Source organism: Dipodomys merriami, unplaced genomic scaffold, assembly GCF_024711535.1.
Source record: "Dipodomys merriami isolate MVZ:Mamm:240054 unplaced genomic scaffold, mDipMer1.0.p SCAF_17, whole genome shotgun sequence".
Taxonomy (NCBI): Eukaryota; Metazoa; Chordata; class Mammalia; order Rodentia; family Heteromyidae; genus Dipodomys; species Dipodomys merriami.
The window spans coordinates 14,741,809-14,761,100 of NW_027203048.1; the positions used below are offsets into that span (position 1 = coordinate 14,741,809).

A 19,292-nucleotide genomic window follows, 5' to 3' on the forward strand; every position below is an offset into this window, starting at 1 on the left:
AGATACAACACTGAGGTTTTCTGAACTCATTGTAGAAGAATGTGGGCAATAAAAGTGTTCTATATAAACTGGGTGTTGGTAGCTCACTACTGTAATCCTAGCTACTCAGAAGGCTGAGGATTGTGGTTCAAAGCCAGCTTGTGCAGCAAAGTCGATGAAACTATCTCTAATTAACCACCAGAAAACCAGAAGTGGAGCTATGGCTCAAAATGGTAGAGTGCTAACCTTGAGAAAAATAGCCTCAAGGACAACACCTAGGCCCCAAATTCAAGCCCTATGACTCACAAAAGAAAAAAAAAGTTCTATAAGACTGTATCTTAAAGTCCAGTATAGAACTCTATTTTCCATGGAAACTATGCATTGTATATTTACATAATCGTCTCTGATCTCTGTTGAAGGCCTAAGGTGACCATGAAAAAAAATGTTCTATAAGACTGTATCTTAAAGTCCAGTATAGAACTCTATTTTCCATGGAAACTATGCATTGCATATTTACATAATCGTCTCTGATCTCTGTTGAAGGCCTGAGGTGACCATGATTGGCGGGGGTTAGGTAGAAACCAAGTTGTTTCCTGCTAAGTTGTTCTCCCGTGATGGGAGACTTTGCCAAGGGTTCTAAATTAGAACTGCAGGGATGAGGCCTTTTACTCTTGCTACCACTAGGGCCTGCACACGTTTTTGTTTTTGACTGTATGGAAGAAGAGTGGGAACTTTTTGGATGCTTTTAAAGTACATAAGCTGTAGCCATTGATCAGAGTTGTATTTTAGAGACTTTATTCTTATAAGCTAGATAATGGGTTCCAAACGTCAAGGCTTAGGAAAATCAAGTCGAAACATTACAATACAACCAGGTGAGAGTAAATGGAAGTCGTAGGAATGAAAGAAGTGGGGAACACAGGAGATATTTGGGAGGTAGATTGCTACTTTTCCGTAATAAGTTGAATGTGAGGAGAGAGAAGGAACATAGAAGGGCTGATTCCCCATTTCTGATTTGGGCTTTTGAGTGGAAAGAGGTGTAACTGTGTCAGTATGTATGGAGAAAGGGCAAGGGAGGGATGAGCTTGGTAGTACAGACTCACAGGATCGGACAACAAGGGACCTCCTGTGGGCTGACCTACCTGGATGCATGGTTTGTACTTTAGGAGTGACTTCTGGACTGATACACAGTGCTGTTTGTTTCACTCCATGTATATCTACCAGGGTGTGATGGTTCTCCCATCCTTCTTTATACAAATTCCTTCCTGAAGTTTTGCTCTGTGGTTGTTTCCCCCCAGCCTTCCCACAGAGCATGGCATCATGAAGGTCATGTTCTAAACACTTGTAGATGGTTGGCCTGGTAAGATCTGGTGATTTTTGTCTATAATAGGTAAAGAGTAGACATACCAGGCATTCTTCATCATTCATCGTGGTAGGAGCCTAAGGAATAGAAGTTTTATGAGTATCTCATAAATGGTTATTTTCAGTGCCTGCTCACTTACTTTAGAGAAAAATGTAGTCTTTGAAAGTAGGAGCTTTAGACATTATATTCTATAGTCCTATAAATCACCTATTTCTCATGCCTGAAGGACAAGGGAACAATCCGTACATTTCAGAACTTGATAACATTTTTGAAATCCAACCAGATAGTAGACCTGGCATTTTCCCATTGCTGTCTGGAATCTCCATGTCTAGTGTCTCGGCTCATTCTCTTCCATTATTTATTTTGGCTTCAGAACTTGGCTTCTTCTTCCAAGTTGTTTGCTTTCCATGTTTACAAAATATAGATGCCTACAACCAAAGACCGGGTGGACAACCAGCCAGGCTACAAGTGCTATTTTTGTCATCCTGGCCTAGGATCAGTTAACCATAATTACTGTTGTTTTATGAGAGCAGCAGAATAACAAGGCAGTGCTAGTTCCTTGCCTCTTCTAATATGCACACGGAATGCACAAATGGGTGCATGCATAGCTACCCTCTGTCATGTTTTACCATAACCCTGTTGCTGGGTTCCATTGGAAGCCAGAGAGGATAATTTTAATAAAATGCAGTGAAAAGTGAATAAACTCCATGTGCCTATTGAGAAGAGACAAGGAGCTGGGACTGTTAGATATTCTGTAGCTATTTCCATTAGTCTTGTTACTAAATTTATTATTTTATTCATTATTTATCATTATTCATTGTTGTCTTATTATTTATTTGTTTGGCTTATAGAAATGTATTGAAGTGATGGGCATGTTTATAATTTTCTGTGCCAGAATATCCAGTCAGCCAGCTGTCTTTCAGTATGTGGACTTCAATCTTGCTGCTGATTTACAGACCCTTCCTTTCATGTTTTCAACACCACAGTTCTCCACTTACAGTTCTCCAACGGAATTCTCTTATGTAGTCCTGGCTGCTGACACTCACCCTCCTGGCTTCTAAGTAAATAGGACAGCAGGCTTATCCCAGCATACTCAGCTTCAATGTTAAATTCCAAATCTTGATTTAAAACTGTGTGCACTGCTTATTGTCAGCTAGATGCTTCATGACTCTCTTCAAGGTCTCTACTCTAGACCCAAGAGCAGGGGGTATAGATAAAAATGTGCATCCAACTGGTAGAAACAATTGGGTAGCCAATTCAGAGGCTACCTAAAGGAAAAGGACTTTAGAATAATTCTTTATTATTTTATTAGTTATTAGTTATTTTTATTTTATTATTATTATCATTATAGGTTTACCACTTCTACTTTCCACCCTGAAACGTCAAGCTTCCCCAAACATGTATGTTTGTCCCCTAGATTGTTTTTTTTTTTTGTTTTTGATGGTGCTACTGGGACTTGAACTCAGGGCCTCAGATTTGTTTAGCAGGCACTCTTCCACTTGAGTCAAGCCTCCAGCCCTTTTTCACTTTGGTTATTTTTGAGCTAGGGTCTTGCATTTTTGCTGAGATAGCTTAGATCACAATTCTTCTATTTTCACTTCCCATGTAGCTGAGAGAACCAAGGGTGTGCCATCATATCCAGCTCTTGGTTAGTTGACATGCAGTCTTGCTAAACATTTTTCCATGATCCTCCTGATCTCACCACCTAGTGGGTGGGATTCCAGCTGTTTGCCACTGCACTTGGTCATTTAAATTCTAGACTGGATTTTCTCATGGTGTCACTACTGTCTTTGGGTGTTCATTAGAATCTTTCTCCTCTGCCTGTTAGAGATTGCCTCTACCCTCTCAGGTTGCTTATAGCACTCTCATCCCACTGAACCCATCAGTTCCCTAAATCTTTGATTCTTTGGAAGTTTTACTTTGCAGGGGGAAGGATAGCTCTCGAGTTACCCTTCTTCCTAAAACAAGCCCTCCATCCTTCCCGAATTTATTCCTGCAGTAGATTTGGTCTGTTTTGCATCACTGTCAGAAAAATGAGCTCAGGCATTGAACCATCATCAGTGGAGCTCCAGGCACAGCTGCTTTTCCTCCTCAGGGCCAACTGGGAAGTTTAAGCATCTGCTTGGTTCTCTGAAGGTCTACTATTTTATTTCTAACCCAATCTAATGTTATTCGTTATTTTCTTTTCCGCCTTCTCTTTCCTTTCCATTACGCAACATGCTCAAGACGTGGATGAGTGCCTGGAGCCAAACGTCTGCACAAACGGTTCTTGTGCCAACCTCGAAGGATCCTACATGTGCTCATGCCACCGGGGTTACAGCCCAACACCAGACCACAGGCACTGTCAAGGTAAATGCAGTGATCACACCACCATGTAAGGACAGAGAGACTGGAGATGGGTATCAGTGGCTCGAGCCTGTATTCCTACCTGCTTGGTAGCCTGAGAATAGGAAGATTGCAGTTGGAGACCAACCTGGGTAAAAAAGTTCATGAGACCCCTCCCCAACCCGTAGCTGGGCACAGTAGCACATATCTGTCATCCCAAGCTATGCAGAAGGCTGAGATGGGGAGGATTTTGGTGTCAGCCTAATCCTAGCAGAAAAGTTCACAAGATTCTATCTCTGAAGAGAGAAGCTGTGTGCCATATCACATACCTGTGATACCGGCAACAATGGGAAGCCTAACACAGGCAGATTGGGGTGCCAGAACAGGAAGTGAGACTGTCTGAAAAATAATCAGCAAGCCTGGGTGCTGGTGGCACCCTAACTATCAAATGCTTATTTCACATGGGTTTATTAACCATTTAGTGTGTTTCTTCTTTTGTAAATTTATCAGGTTTTTCACTCTTTAGATCTGTATATGACCTCTATCTGTGATACTTATGTAAGTTTTCCCACATGTTCATATATCATTTATACCTTTTTTTGTGGTACCTTGTTGTAATTTGTTGATGGTGTCCCTAATGTTTCTTTCTAATTATTTTTAATGTTCTACTTCTTTCTTATGATCAAATAATTGGTTGCTTTCTCTTTGCTAAATATGCTAAAAGCATATTTAAAATTTCCTTCTTTCCTAAATCCATGTTGCCGTGTAAGTGGAGGAGTTAAGGAGATAACCCCCATGGTAGTAGAAAAGTAATAAATGAGCATCCTGGTGTTCTGTAAGAGTGGGGACCTCCCACTGTGAGTAAGGAATTCAATGGTACCTGCAAGCACCTGCTGCTTTTATTCATGAAAGATGCCTGCTTCGAGGAGAATACCTGCAATATCATGTTTTCTACAATATCTCTGTTTTCTTCTAGTTCTTTCTCTCCAGGCACATATCTGCAGCTTTCTTCCTAATTCCTTAAGCACTTGTCTCAGACCAAAACCCATAACTCTAGTCCAATCATGAGGAAGACAGACAGAAACAGCTCAGGGCAAAGAGTCTACAGGATTATGGGTTCCTCTTCTTAAGTCATAAAAAGTAGAGGAAGGCCAACTGGGCAAACAGGACAGCTAGATGCTTCAGTCCAGTAGAACCCTACACTGGATCTTAGAGCAGAAAGAGGACATGATTGGAAAAACCCATGAAGTCACTGGGTGCCAATGGCTCATGCCTACTATAATCCTCGCTGCTTAGGAGGATAAGAGCTGAGGAGCAAAGCCAGTCTTGGGCAGCAAAGTTCATATCTCTAGTTATCTCTAGACTCTTAGCTCAAGTTCACCACCAAAAACTAGAAGTAGAGCTGTGGGTCAAGTGGTAGAGTTCTAGGGTTGAGCACTAAAGCTCAGGGACAGCACCCAAGCCTTGAGTTGAAGTCCCAGGACTGGCACCAAAAACACAAACAAACAAACAAAATTCATGAAGTCTAAATAAGTCCAGAGGTTTAACTTGGGGGGAAAGCTGGGACCAGGAGATTTAGCTCAGTTACAGAGGTCACATCCCACCACTATACAGAACCAAACACCAGATCTTAGCTCTTCCACCTGGAAGATGTTCATGCTTAGAAAGTCAGCTTACTCCCCTGAGCTCCGCTCATCTGCAGATGGAACTACAGTGGTCCCTACCAGGGTCAGCGTGGAGACTGTGGAAGATGATGGGGCGGGGTGGGGTGGTGAGGTAGTGAGAGGAGAATGGGCTAACATGGGGGCAGAGTGTGACACAGGATAGCAGCGTGGCTGTGACATTAGGAGTGTGAATGAAGTTTGGTTACCACCAAGAAGTACATTCTGCTTGTGTGCATCTGACAAAGTGTCCCAGGGGTATTGCAGTTTAAACTTGGTCTTGAAACGCTGAACTCAAAAGCAGAAAGACTTAGCATGCAGAAGACACAACACATGACAAGACTTGGAGGTAGGAAAGGATTGTTGTCTTCCATAGATGAAAGGGAAAAGACAACAGGAAGAAAGGGAGGGAATAGAGAACATGGATGGATTCTCCTATTCTCCTATTTCTTTCTTTCTTTCTTTCTTCCTTTCTTTTTTTTGTCAGTCATGGGGCTTGAACTCTAGGCTTGGGCGCTGTCCCTGAGGTCTTCAGCTCAAGGCTAGTGCTCTACCACTTGAGCCACAGTGCCACTTCTGGTTTTCTGTTGCTTAATTGGAGATAAGCATCTCATGGACTTTCCTACACAGGCTGGCTTTGAACCATGAACCTCAAATCTCAGCCTCGTGAGTAGCTAGGATTACAGGTGTGAGCCACTGGCGCCTGGCTGGATTCTCTGATTTCTAATGGTGTCTCCCATTACAGTGAGGGATAAGAGGACATGGCTTTGGAATCCTATTTATATACTAAATACTTGCCTAATTCCCCTATCTAATTCCACCTTTCCATATTAATAACATCTTCTTTAAATTTTTCATCATCCCTTCTCAAACCACAGTCCATGGTTGTCAAACTTAATCCAGATCATAAATTGGTCACTTTTCCAGTATCATATTGACTCTGCTGGTCTAACCTTGGTAGTCCTTAACATAAACTTTGCCTTCACCTCATTAACCGTACTAGTGACTTTTTTCAAACTGTAAACATATTATTTACAGTATTTACTCATTCATGGCTTCTTTCTCTTAAAATGATTTTTATCTGCACATCTTTACCATTGTATGTTCTCAATTTATAAATACCTAGAGATAGGCTGTTTTAACTGAGCTCTAAATTTGCTTCCAGTCACACAGAGAGTTGAATGTTTTTTATTTGTCCTTTGGCACAAAAAAGGAAAGAAGACATTTGTCCTGCTTGCCTTGAATATTTTTGTTTAGAAAACTTTCCAATTCCTCCCAAAGAAGATTTCTGTCCCTTATTAGAAAAGAAAAATACTGGGCTTGGAATATGGCTTAGTGGTAGAATGCTTGCCTAGCATGCAAGAAGCCCTGAGTTTGATTCCTCAGTACCACATAAACAGAAAAAGTCAGAAGGGGTACTGTGGCTCAAGTGGTAGAACGCTAGCCTTGAGCAAAAATGCACAGGGACAGTGTCCAGGCCCTGTGTTCAAGCCCCAGGACTGGAAAAAGAAAGACAGAAAAGAAAAATACGTTGTAGCTTTAGAATTGAGCTTCTTCTCTATGGTCCTTTTGAAGACTTCTTCTGTGGTCATTTTGAAGACACAGAGCTCACCTTATTGATCAGAAATCCAGTGGTTCCCAGGTCATTCCCAGGGTGTGTGTCATTAATCATAAATGACTCCTGACAGGCTCCCCACAGGCATGAGTCACTAGGTATGGTGCCTGATCTGTGCGGACAGTACTTGGACGGTGCAGTCTTGCTGGAGACATCTGCACGAGGGAATATTTAACACGTCATCTTTCATGGGAAGGACAGAGGGGATCCAGAGTCAGATCTTCTGTGAGATTCAAACAGCTACAAGAGCTGTGCTTGCCCTCAAATTTGTGAACTGACACCTTGAGCACATCTTAGGATATGTTAAAAAAAAATAATGGGAGCGAATCTCTGTTAACAACACTTTTCAAACCTAATAATAATAGTTTCACAATATCAGAAAGGTGTGAAACGTTTGGTAAGATGAAATTTCACTTAATTATTGTATTTATCTATGGACAACCAGTAATTGTTTGTAAGTAAAAGAGACAATAACACATTCAATGCTTCTAGTTCACTAAGTGAATGTTGTGAAAAGATGTAAGGAAAATAAGAAGGAACAGTTGTGCTCCAGTTACATTAATAGTTTGTGCAAGCTATTTCGGGAAACTCAGAATAACTTGACGTGTTGCTTTTCTCAAGATGAAATTCAAAAGATTAATACCTCATTTGAGGTTAAGAAATACAACTTGGCTCCAAAAATAGATAATTGTCAGTAATACTTGAGGGAAAAGGCTGGAGAGTAGATGAATTTTCCTGGCAAAAAGAAATTTTTAGATGCATGTTAAATAAGATATTTTTAGAAGAAAACAACAGTTGTACATTGATCTTGAGGAAGTAGTTTCTTTAAAACATTACTCATTTTATTTATTATTCCATTTGGATTTCTTTTCTGTGAGCACGGGCGCAGTGTGTTTTACGTCTATTCCTGTGATCGTCACAAAAAAACCTGTGTGCTTGTAATGCAGAACACGCCTATCATATTTTAATGACAAACTCTTATAAATTAGCTGGCTAACCCTCGGATCATGTTAAAATCACTTCTGCCCACACCAGGCAAATCACAGTTCTCTAATAAGGACAGAACAGTGCTATGATCAAGGGGGAAAAAATTATTTGGAAAAGTAACTATAGCTGGGGATTGGTGGCTCATGCCTGTGATCCAAACTACTCAGGAGGCTGGGACTTGAGGATTGTGGTTTGAGGCCAGTCCAGGAAGGAAAATCTGTAAGACTCTTATCTTCAGTTAAACACCAAGAAAAGGCAGGAAGTGGAGCTGTGGCTCAAGTGGTAGAGCACTAGCTTTGTGCCCAGGCCCAGAGTTCAAGCCCCATGACTGACTGGGAAAAAAAAGTAACTGTAATGTTACCAGAAGTGTTCTAGTTCAGTGAAGACCTTTAAAAAAAAAAACCCTCACTTAGCCTTTTTCCTCTGTACTTGCATCACATCTCTGCCATTGTTCTTGGTTGTTTTTGTTACCCTGTGAAGAAGCTTCATGTTATCCACTGCAGCTCACTAATATCCTAGTTCAACTCCTAAAGAAAGTAGAAATGTCTCTACTTCCTCTTTTGACTTGCCTACACGTTGGGATTCTTTGTTTTTCTTTTTTGCCAGTCTTGAGGCTTGAACTCAGGGCCTGACCACTAGCCTTGAGTTTTTGAGCTCATGGCTAACACTATACCACTTGACTAACAGCTCAACTTCTGGCTTTTTGTGATTAATTGGAGATAAGAGTCTCATGGACTTTACTGCAATCCTCCCCGTCCTCAGCCTCCCGAGTAGCTAGGATTACAGGTGTGAGCCACTGGCACCTGGCATGTTTTTTAAAATCTTGATACTTTTTGCCTTTTATGCAACTCTGCAGGTCTACAGAGACTTCCTGGAAGCCATTATTTTATGCTTCAGGTTCTGTTTTCATAGTGTGTTTCTATCCAAAGTCTGAAGGAGAAAAGGCTTCCCTTCTTGGTGTTATGTCAGAAGTAGTTTTTACTTAGAAGTTTATTGCCTATTTGAAATTATTTCTTTTCTATATCTAACCAAACTGTGGTTGGCCCAAGCTACACTGACATATCTGACAATTGATAGTTTCAAAAGAAGCACTATTATTTCTGTGACAGTAATCTCAGAATGCTCTGCAGATAGCACATTCAACTTAGGAGTCTCTTTCTCAAAACAGTTGACCTTGTTTGTGTTAACAGATATTGATGAATGCCAGCAAGGGAACCTCTGCATGAATGGGCAATGTAAGAACACGGATGGCTCCTTCCGCTGCACCTGTGGCCAGGGCTACCAGCTGTCGGCAGCTGAAGACCAGTGTGAAGGTAGGAGCGTGGTCGTGTGAGCTTCTGAGATTTCATTGTAAGGTACTTAGTCTGAAAATTGGTAGACTCCATAAGATGAGTGTGCTAGTTCCATCCTACGTAAATAATGTATTACAGTGCCAGAAAACCAATGAATTAAGCAAAAGCAAGGCAAATCAATAACAGAAAATGAAAGTGAAATTTGAAAACTACGGCACTGGATTCTGTATGTAATTCTTTACTACAGAAAGTAATTTCCACTTACACGTTTAAATTCATTTAACGGTTTTATCGACTGACACTCCTGCAAATACCAAGCCATTATATTGGGTTGGAGATTATGCTGTGGAATGTTCATGATTTTAGTTTTGTGTTTACTTAGCTTTAACTTTTTTATTTTGCCATTTTGTTGGGATGCCTCTAAAGATGGCTTTTCAGTGAGATTGAAATAGTGTCTCCTTTGCCTTTAGAGATAGTTTGTTGAAATGTGTCATGTTATTTTAGATCTGGGATAGACTTTTTAATCTAATTTTATTAAGTAATTGTACAAGGAGGCTACAATTCTGTAAGTCAGGTTATGAGACAATGCATTTTGATCAATGTTACCCTTCCATTGTTTTCTCCCTATTTCCCCCCCTTCCATCCCAACCTGTAAGTTACGTAGTTCAACTTTGGGATTGACTTTTTGAAGACATTTTCCAATGAATTTCAGAGAGAAATACTTCCCTTCCCATCTGTTACAGACACAAGTGTCCAGTGTTCTTGAAAAGAAAATGTCATGGAACCAAATCATAATCATATCTGTTTGTAAATTTCAAATGTTTAAATGAGAATAGGGGCTAATCATGAAAGCATCCTTACTGAGCCTTCCTCATTTTCCTTTTCTAGAGCACAGATTTTTCTCTCATACCAGATCTGGAAGTGGAGAATGATAAAACACACAGGCATATGTAATACACGCAGTGATAATACCAGTGTGTGCACAGATAGATCAAGCACATTGTTCTAGATTTGAATCCCCGCCAACATTTTTACCTTTATTTTCTTTCTCCTGATCTCATGTACCTCAGTATTTATAAATGATTACTACTTTGCCTAGGAAATTGCAAGTTAATGGATAAGCGATCTACCTCTAATATTAACAGGCTATAATAGTCACAGCCTTCTCTTTCAAAAAGTCAGAACCACTCACGAGTACTAGACTGGGTGTGCTGGTCTATGCTTATAATCCCAGTTATTTGGGAGGCAGAGATAGGAGGATCTTGTTCTGTGGCAGGATGGATGGAGAGAAAATACAATCATAGTACTCAATATTCAAATGTGAAAATGGAATTATGAAATTTTAGGAACTGAATAGGAATAAAGAGGAGGAGAATGAAGGAAGGGCTGACACAGATCAAGACTGTATACATATGGTGGTTTTTGTGGATGTGAAACAAATGGTGAGAATTTGAATTGGTCCCTCTTATTATAGTATTGAAATTAAGTCTACTTAATTTATCAAGTCATGTTCATGCCCTGATTTTATATACTTGTATCTATCAATAAACATTGTGATACTTGAAAAAAGACTGTATACATAAATGGACATGTTAAAGTCAAACCCTTTTGTACTACTATTTGGAGATTTAAAAAAAATGAAACTCCAAAAACAAAAGGACTAGGGATGTTGTTCAAGTTGTAGAATATATAGTGTAAGATCTTAAATTTAATTCCCAGTATCCCCCCTGCAAAAAAAAAAAAAAAAGCAGCAACACCGTATTAGGTGCCAAATGCAGTGATACTGAAACTGTGACCAGAGAAGAGGAGAGTGGGCACTAATTCAGGTCCCTGTGTGGGCTTACAGAATCAAACAATTAGTAAGTAGGTGTTCAGAATTGTTAGTGTCCCTCAGCAGACAATATGAATTGAATGCCTCCTTGTGAAACATTGGGTTAGCTAAGGAGTAATAAAGGATATTATTGTAGGCATTAATCCCTGCCCTCAGAAAACCCAACCATCAAGGGACAATCATTGAATTTATATAGTATGCTTTTGCCACCTATATGTATGTATGATACATACCATGTAAATCTGAACTCAGAGTGGTGTGAAGGAAACAGATGAGGGGATTGAGTGGGGAGCATTGAAGAAAAGTGACTAGTGGTGATAAGGAATAGCCAATAGAAAGAGAAGGGGAAAGACCACTAGCTTGGGCCAGAAGATCGTTGTTGTTAGAACAGGGAGAATGAATGGGAATGAATGGCTGAATACAGAAGACCATTCACAAGGAGACCAACTGGTAAAATTGGTAAAGGGAATGAAGACAAGTACTGTAATACTTTAGGTCAAGCATTGGCAAACCTTTTCTGAGAAGGGCCAGATAGTAATTGGATATGTATTATGTTTTCCAATAAAACTTTATAATAATCAACAGTGGACTAGATTTGACCAATGAGCAATATTTTTCTGACTCATGCTTTAGACTACTTACTACAGGACTATGTGCTTTTATATCCAGAGCGCTGCAGTTGATCTGTTTTGAAAAACACAAGAAGCTGGAATGAGAGTCACAGATTATAGCAATGTACTTGGCTACTCCTGAGAGTTAATAGCAGAAGCAATGTATTCAATGTATATGGATTCCTAATTCGTAGAAAGTTTTTTTTTTCAATGCTGTCGCTGGCATTGAACTCAGGACCTCACACTGTCTCTTAGCTTTTTTACTCAAGGCTAGTACTCTACCACTTGAGTAACAGCTCCACTTGTGGCTTTTTACTGGTTAATTGGAAGTAAGAGTCATAGACTTTCCTACCTAGGTTGGCTTTGATGGGAGATCCTCAGATCTCAGCTTCCTTAGTAACTAGCATTATAGACTCGAACCATCAGTGCTTGGCTCATTGGATGAAATTTTAAGTTCATCTTTACTACTGGGGAGTTAACTTCGCATTGAGGTCAGTTTAAGCTACATAGTAAAAGCTCTTGTTTAATTTCCATGTACATCAGAGAGATTATAGACACCCTCCTTCATACAGCTGACTGAGTATACCCTCTCCCTGCTATATTGTTGCAGATATTGACGAATGCCAGTACCGGCACCTGTGCACTCACGGGCAATGCAGGAACACAGAAGGTTCCTTCCAGTGCGTGTGTGACCAGGGCTACAGAGCGTCAGTGCTCGGAGACCACTGTGAAGGTGAGAATTGTGCCTGGCTTCAGAACCACAGAGTGACAGGATTTGAAAGCAACTGGAGTTGCTTTTCAGTCCATCATTTCAACCTTTAACCCCAGAGTTGAAGATGGTGGATCCCTGCAAAGTATTTTTCCCAGGGCCACATAACTAAGACCAAAGAAGGGAACAGAATCCAGATGTTCTTTGCACTGCTTGGATCTGCCTTTTAGAAGGGAGGCACCAAAGAGGCTGAAGAACCAGTTTCCCTGTACCAGTTACACATCATTTATTTGGGGTGAAGTTCTGTAGTATGACACTTCACATATGTAGAACTTCCAAATGCTTCCAACATTAAACACGACTTCATTTTCCTGACAACTGGATGCTTTAGGTTTTGTTTATTCATTTTGGGGCAATACCAGACCAAATGACAACAACAAAAATAAAACCCAAAACTCAGAGAAGGTGCTCTACCATTTGAGATATATCTCCAGCCTGACTTTTTCTCACAGACTCTCTTGTCTGGGCTAGCTTCAAACAGTGATCCTTTAGATTTCTGACTCCTGGGTAACTAGGATTGCATATGTGAGCCACTGGTGCCCAGCACCTAGAAGATTTTGAAGAACTATTTTTTGTGTGTGTTTCTCTGAGGCACCCTCCCCCCAGCTGCACAGCAATATTGTGCAGTTATTGACCACGTCTTAACTTTAAACTCTCAACATATGGGTAGATGCTAATGACACAACTCATGTACTGGCATGCTGAGGTAAAGGGTCAGTTGGTGTGGAGCCCGTCATAGAAACACCTGTTAGAAGAGAGTAGAAGAAGGTATATGCTGAGGTGCTGAAAATCTACACTGACCCTCGGATGACTCTTCTACACCGATTCTCAATCAAGTTAAGACGGGTCACAAGGCCACTGCTTGGTGACTGTCAAGGCTCCCGTGCATGATAGTGAATACCACAGAGGATGTTTTCCCTTTAATACTTAGAAGTGAGGAAGTTGGGGACCAGCAAAGGGGACAAGAGGAGGAACTGCTTGGAAGGTAGATAGAGATCTTGCAAAAATGGTTAGACTAAACTTGACACTAACCATGTATACCATTTAAAAACCTATACAGTCATTTATAAATACTTAAGGTAGTGCTGCTTTTCTTGCATTCCATCACCCCCTAGGTATGGGGAAATGGATGACAATAAAATCACTTGATAGTAGTAGTGTTGGAGTTGGCCTGTCTCTTGTAACAAATGTATGAACCTTTATTAAAGCTCATGGCTACAAGACACACATCTTCAGGTCAGTGTTGCTTGCTTGCTGAAAGCCAGGTTCTGATGGTCTCGATGTGTTTTGAATTGAGATTTTAAAAAAAGGATATAAAGCTGGTGATCAAGTAGCCCCTTCCCACTTGGTTATCTCCATTTCCTAAGGGGCAAAGAAAGAAAGATGCATCTCAGATCTGATCTACTATGCACCCAGAAGCTTGGTTATGGAGCTACTAGAATTAATATACAACTTCTCCACTGCTGGTGGGAATGTGAAGTGATACAGCCTCTTTAGAAAACATATGAACATACGTGTGTTGTATGCATTATCCATGTAGAGAATTACGTGAGGCAAATGACAGCATATGTTTACAGGAAGACAAAAACACATGAGTATTTGTAAAGTCAGTATCATAGCCAAAGTGGAACAGCCCACATTGCTCATGGAAAAGCAAAGTGTTAAATCATTGTGGTATATCCAAACCATGAAACACTATGCAGACACCAAGTGGAGTGAACCATAATGGTACACAGACCGTGGTAGGAGAATCTCAGAAATGTGATGTCGATGCATAACACAAGGGATATAGCTAAGATGATGTAAGGGCCTCTAACCTTAGCCATGACAGTGGTCACAAGAATGTGTGTTCAAATGCTAAAGCTCTTTGAATATGGCTCAAAGTAAATGCACTTCTTGGATAGAGACTGTAATTCAGTGAAGTTGGGAAAACTCATGAACAGAAAGGCATTGAGTTGATTTATTTGATATAGTCACATCAGTTTGTATTTGAGTGTACCAGCACTCAGACCATTTTAAATCATATTAATGTGTTTTTGTGGTAGTGGAAAGAAGGGTAAGATGTTCCCCTAGTCCTCTGTCTGTCCTGTGACTAGTACAGTAGTGAGTTCACTGGGTGGATGGGAATCAGCGAGGAATCTTTAATCCAACATCATGTGAACCAGACAGCAAGGAGGATAAACAGACCACAACCGTGTCCATGTTCACGTCTTCCTGGAAGTTCTCACGGATTTTAGCAGCCATCATAATTATTTGCAAGAAATGTCGTAGCCTGCCAAAGTCTGAGAAGACAGAGCAAGTTTTGTTCTTTGTCTTTCTTCGGGGCTAATTATCGAAATTCTGCACAGACACACAGCCCACGGAAGGGGGGACTCATGGAGTGTGTTAGAATTAATGAGTTCTGACTAGGGGACAATGCGGTAATAAGCAGCCCCTGGGAAAAACTTGCCTGGTGAGAGGGCCATCATTAATTGTGTCCAGTGCTCATTCTTCCATACAGAAACCGCTTCTAGTTACACACAGGCTCTGTAATATAGTCACTGAAAACAAACCCATATGACACTGTTAGGGACAGCCACTGGATGACTTCAACTTAATTTTTGGCCATGTTGGATTTCTTTTCTCCAGGCATCCCTCTATCTCTCTTTATTCTGTTCTCTTGCCAAGACTTTAAGTCCATTCCTACTGTTTACAGGAAGCCGTTTGTTTTAACCTTTGTATCTTTTTTCTCAATTCCTGTGACCTCTAAAATCAGTACCATTTTTTGGTCAAGTAATTATCATTTCTGTCAGCTCTTACGTGAATTTCTTCTGAACTTACAATGCAATTTGACATTTTATGTGTTTATTTTTACTAATACAATTTATTTTCTTAAAGAAACATTTCTTTTTCACAATGAAGACCTTGCCAAGCACTTTTTAAATGTTTTTTTTTTCCCAATTAATTGGATTTGATGTTTGACACTTCAGTGTAGTATTTGGGAAGCTGAGTTGGGAGGAATTCAAAGCCCATCTCGGCCTCCATAGCAAGTGAGAACCTATGTCAACAAAACAAATAAAACTTCTGTGTATTATTTAAATCTATGGTCCTGTCAGAATGCTTTGTTTCCTTCTATTTTTTTCTTTTATCTTTATGTAGTTACACAAAGGAGTTTCCATTTAACAAAGCAGTTTATGAATATAATATATCTTGATCAATGTCATCCTGTTCAACATTCTCACTCATCCATCACCTACTCACCCAATCCCTCGCTTTTAATTTTGTAGGATATACATTGGGTTCCTGACTGCATTCTCCTGAATGAAGTGCAGCATGTTTTATTTTGAGGAAAATTCTAAAACTAACAAGCTCTGTCCTCTATTGAAAATCATACATTATGAATGATACAAGAAAATGAACATTTAAGCGATTTTTGGGGTGTGTGTAATGATAAGAAAGCAAGGTCTAATCTTTGTTTTATAGTTTATTTAATTTGTAAAAAAATATTTGAATTGGTTTGTAGATATCAACGAATGCTTGGAGGATAAGAGCGTTTGCCAGGGAGGGGACTGCATTAATACTGCGGGGTCCTATGACTGCACCTGCCCAGCTGGCTTCCAGATAAACGACAATAGACAATGTCAAGGTACTGCCCTCCCACTCTTTTGCTTTCTCAGACATTATTGACATCATTCTTCAATTATCTATGCTGCTATATGTGTGTGTGTGTGTGTGTGTGTGTGTGAATACATAGATATATATTTGTCAGTACTAGGGTTTGAACTCAGGGCTTATGTATGCTAGGTAGGTGTACTACCACTTGAGCCCTGCTCCTAGTCCTTTCTTTTGCTTTATTTTTGAGGTAGGATTGTTTGGGATTTTGTTTGTTGCCTTGGTTGTTTGGTTTGTTTTTGCCCAGAGCTGGCTTTGGACAACAACTCTCTTACCTAAGCACTTCTGTATCTGACTTAATGGTGATGGAATCTCAGTGTGTCCAGGCTTATGTTAAACCATCGTCCTCCTGATCTCTGCCTCTCAAGTAGCAGCCCATTTTGTATTATTAAGGTATCTGTTCAAGGACTAGGGCATGGCTCAAGTGATAAAGCACCTGCCTAGCTAGTGTGAGGCTCTGAGTCTAAACACCAGGACTGCCCCTCCCCCCCAAAAAAAGAAAGAAAGAAAACAAAAAAAGGAAGGAAAGAAGGAAGAAATAGGAGGGAGGAAGGAAAAGGAGGGAGGAAGAACAAGGGTAACAATACTCTAAAGTATCTTTCTTAAGTCTACATCAGGTATAGGAAGGTTTTGCTTGAACAGAAACATGTTAATCAAGCTCATGCCTGTCAGAACCCTGGCCTGGCTTTGTATGATTCTAATAAAATCACCTGTACTAGGTTGTTCTTTTCATGGGCCAACCTTGGACTGGATTATAAATTATCTTTCTAGCTTTCTATGGCCTAGCCTTTATGGATGAATTTCATTTTGCCCCAAAAGTAATATTGGCCTTCTTCCTAATCCCTGTTCTTATCCAGTACCCATAATTCCTTTAGCGCTTCCTAACATGCTTTACCAGTAATGTAAATAAAATTAGAGAGACAAGATTATATATTTCTTTCCTGTGCTACCAGCATTTATTCTCCAAAACAGCAGCACAAGTGTGCCTCAAACTACTAATAAATAAAAGATTGTTTGAGATATTCTTTATACATTTCTATTGAACACAAACAGCTTTTTAAAGATAATGAATTGCCATAAAATATACCTGCTCTTGTGTGTCCTGGATTACCATGTCTTAGAAGAAGATGAGCTTATTATATAAGATGGATATTAAAATAATGTATCACTATCTATGTCTGTATATCACAGAGATGTGAATGATGTGGACCCAGGAATTGCAGAACAATACAACCTAGGTCCTAAGTGGGCCATTCACAATAACTTAAACTGAATACCTACTATGTACTGAGTACTATTGGTACTTCTTTTAATTCTTGCAGCAGTTTAAGAGGTACCTTTTTCTGCATTCATTTTGTCCTGAGTAACTGCTCAAAAAAGTTAATCAGCAAGTTCTTCTTTAATAAAGAGTAGAGAGGAAATTTTATTTTCTCACTGATCTCAAGATTAAATGTTCTATAAGAGAAATTGATATATATTTCTTTGCATATACAGTGAGAGATATTAATATCTAGATACATTGATATGTTTCTTTGATACCAAAATGCAGTGAGTTTAAAATTTTCAACTTTCCCAGTATAGAAATAAAATGTGCTTTAATTTTAGGCAGTAGAAAAGAAACACTTGAACTGTACATTTCTGTGAGAACATTTCCATTTGGGGACTTTAAACAAGATTAATCTTGATTTATATAAAAATGCCAAGAGATGAAAAAAATACTCCAAAACTAGGAAACCTGAATCCTGGTTTTTATTATAGGCTTTTTGGCTTAAAAGTGATATTTTCTTTTCTAATTCCTTTTGGCCAACTAAAGGTAAAACCATGTCTTCATATAAATGAACCAAGCTTTCATATTGCAGTTTCTGTTATTTAACTTTTAACTTGCCTGGAGCTAACTTGGTCATCTGATGTACTGTGTTCTCCCAGTACATTGAACTGTGTGTCTATCTGTGGTTGATATAGATTCCTAAATATGACTGTTCCAAAAATATGTGCCTTTACTGCTATCAGTTGCTAATAAGTTGACTTCATTCTGTCACATTTATTATCCTATTTTCCAGAATAAAATACCATGTCAGTTTGAAAACTGTGTGTCCAAATAAATGATAGGCATCAATGAGAAAGTTCTTAGTGCTGTTGGAATAGTAATGGGTCTATGCATTGGGCCTGGTAAATTGCCAGTGATCACAGTCATTTGGGAGCTAGATATAGGAGGATTGCAAGTGTGAGCCCAATCTAGGCCAAGTTAGAGAGACTCTATCTCAAAAAACAAATTTGAAAAAAAGACTGGAGGTGTAGCTCGAGTGGCCAAGTGTGAGGCCCTAGGTTCAATCCCTAGTACGACAGGAAAAAAAAAAAGAAAGGAAAATTGACCTTTATGGATTATTTCATCACCCACACCCTATCCTTGCTTTGAAGGTCTCTATTTGCTCTATCACTCAAGGCGGCTTTGTCGGTTCCACATTGTTTGGAGATAGTAGCCTACTTTTCTCTAATCCTATGACTCTGTCAGCATTCTGGAGATACGTGCAGATTTCAGAGTTGGTTTTCATACTGAAGCTGTAATTGATGGCTGTGTTAATAACCTTGCCACATGTTTGAGGAACCATGTGTGACAGGCCTACACTCTAGCAGCCTTGCCCAATATTCAGAAGATAGTTCCAGTCACAAGTGTGTTTAAGATTTTCTTTGCCCCGAGAAACTCATGATGATGTGCAGACAGTATGGAAAGTCCGTGTTAATAGTCTCTTTAGGAATGTGGCAGCATACATCGGAGATTCGGAACACACTTCAGTTTCACGTTTTGACTTACATATGCCAAATGGTGAATTTCTGTGGAATCTCGGACCCATGAAAAAAACCCAACTTAAATAGAGTCTGGCTTACGGCTCGGAGTTACTAGCTGCATAGCTGAGAAATGCTTCAATAAGTGCAATCCAAATTGAATGCATATGTTTCTCTGGGTCCAGAGACTCATGTTGTTCTTTCTTAGCAGTTTCCTGGAAAAAAGTCTGGGAATTTGTCTTCAGTTTCTGTCATCAAACTTTTTAGACAGTTATTTGTTAATCAATGACTTCTTTCTTTTTTAGACTTTTTAAAAAAGCATACATTAAAAGTACAAGGAGTTTCATTGTGATAATTCCATAGATGCATATAGTGTTCTTTGAGCAAGTTCACCCCCTCTGTTATATTCCCGTAATTCCTCTCCCTT

General features: G+C 39.6%; 1 protein-coding gene across 6 annotated transcripts in view; it reads left to right on the plus strand.

The window, feature by feature from the left end:
- The window catches only part of Ltbp1 (latent transforming growth factor beta binding protein 1), a 405,289-nt gene that overhangs the window by 308,423 nt on the left and 77,574 nt on the right, over nt 1-19,292 (plus strand). For all 6 annotated transcript variants that reach the window (XM_070025342.1, XM_070025343.1, XM_070025344.1 and 3 more), the window contains 4 exons: nt 3,566-3,688; nt 9,118-9,240; nt 12,272-12,394; nt 15,933-16,055. In XM_070025342.1, the coding sequence (XP_069881443.1) occupies nt 3,566-3,688; nt 9,118-9,240; nt 12,272-12,394; nt 15,933-16,055 (492 nt within the window). The remainder of the gene's footprint in view (nt 1-3,565; nt 3,689-9,117; nt 9,241-12,271; nt 12,395-15,932; nt 16,056-19,292) is intronic.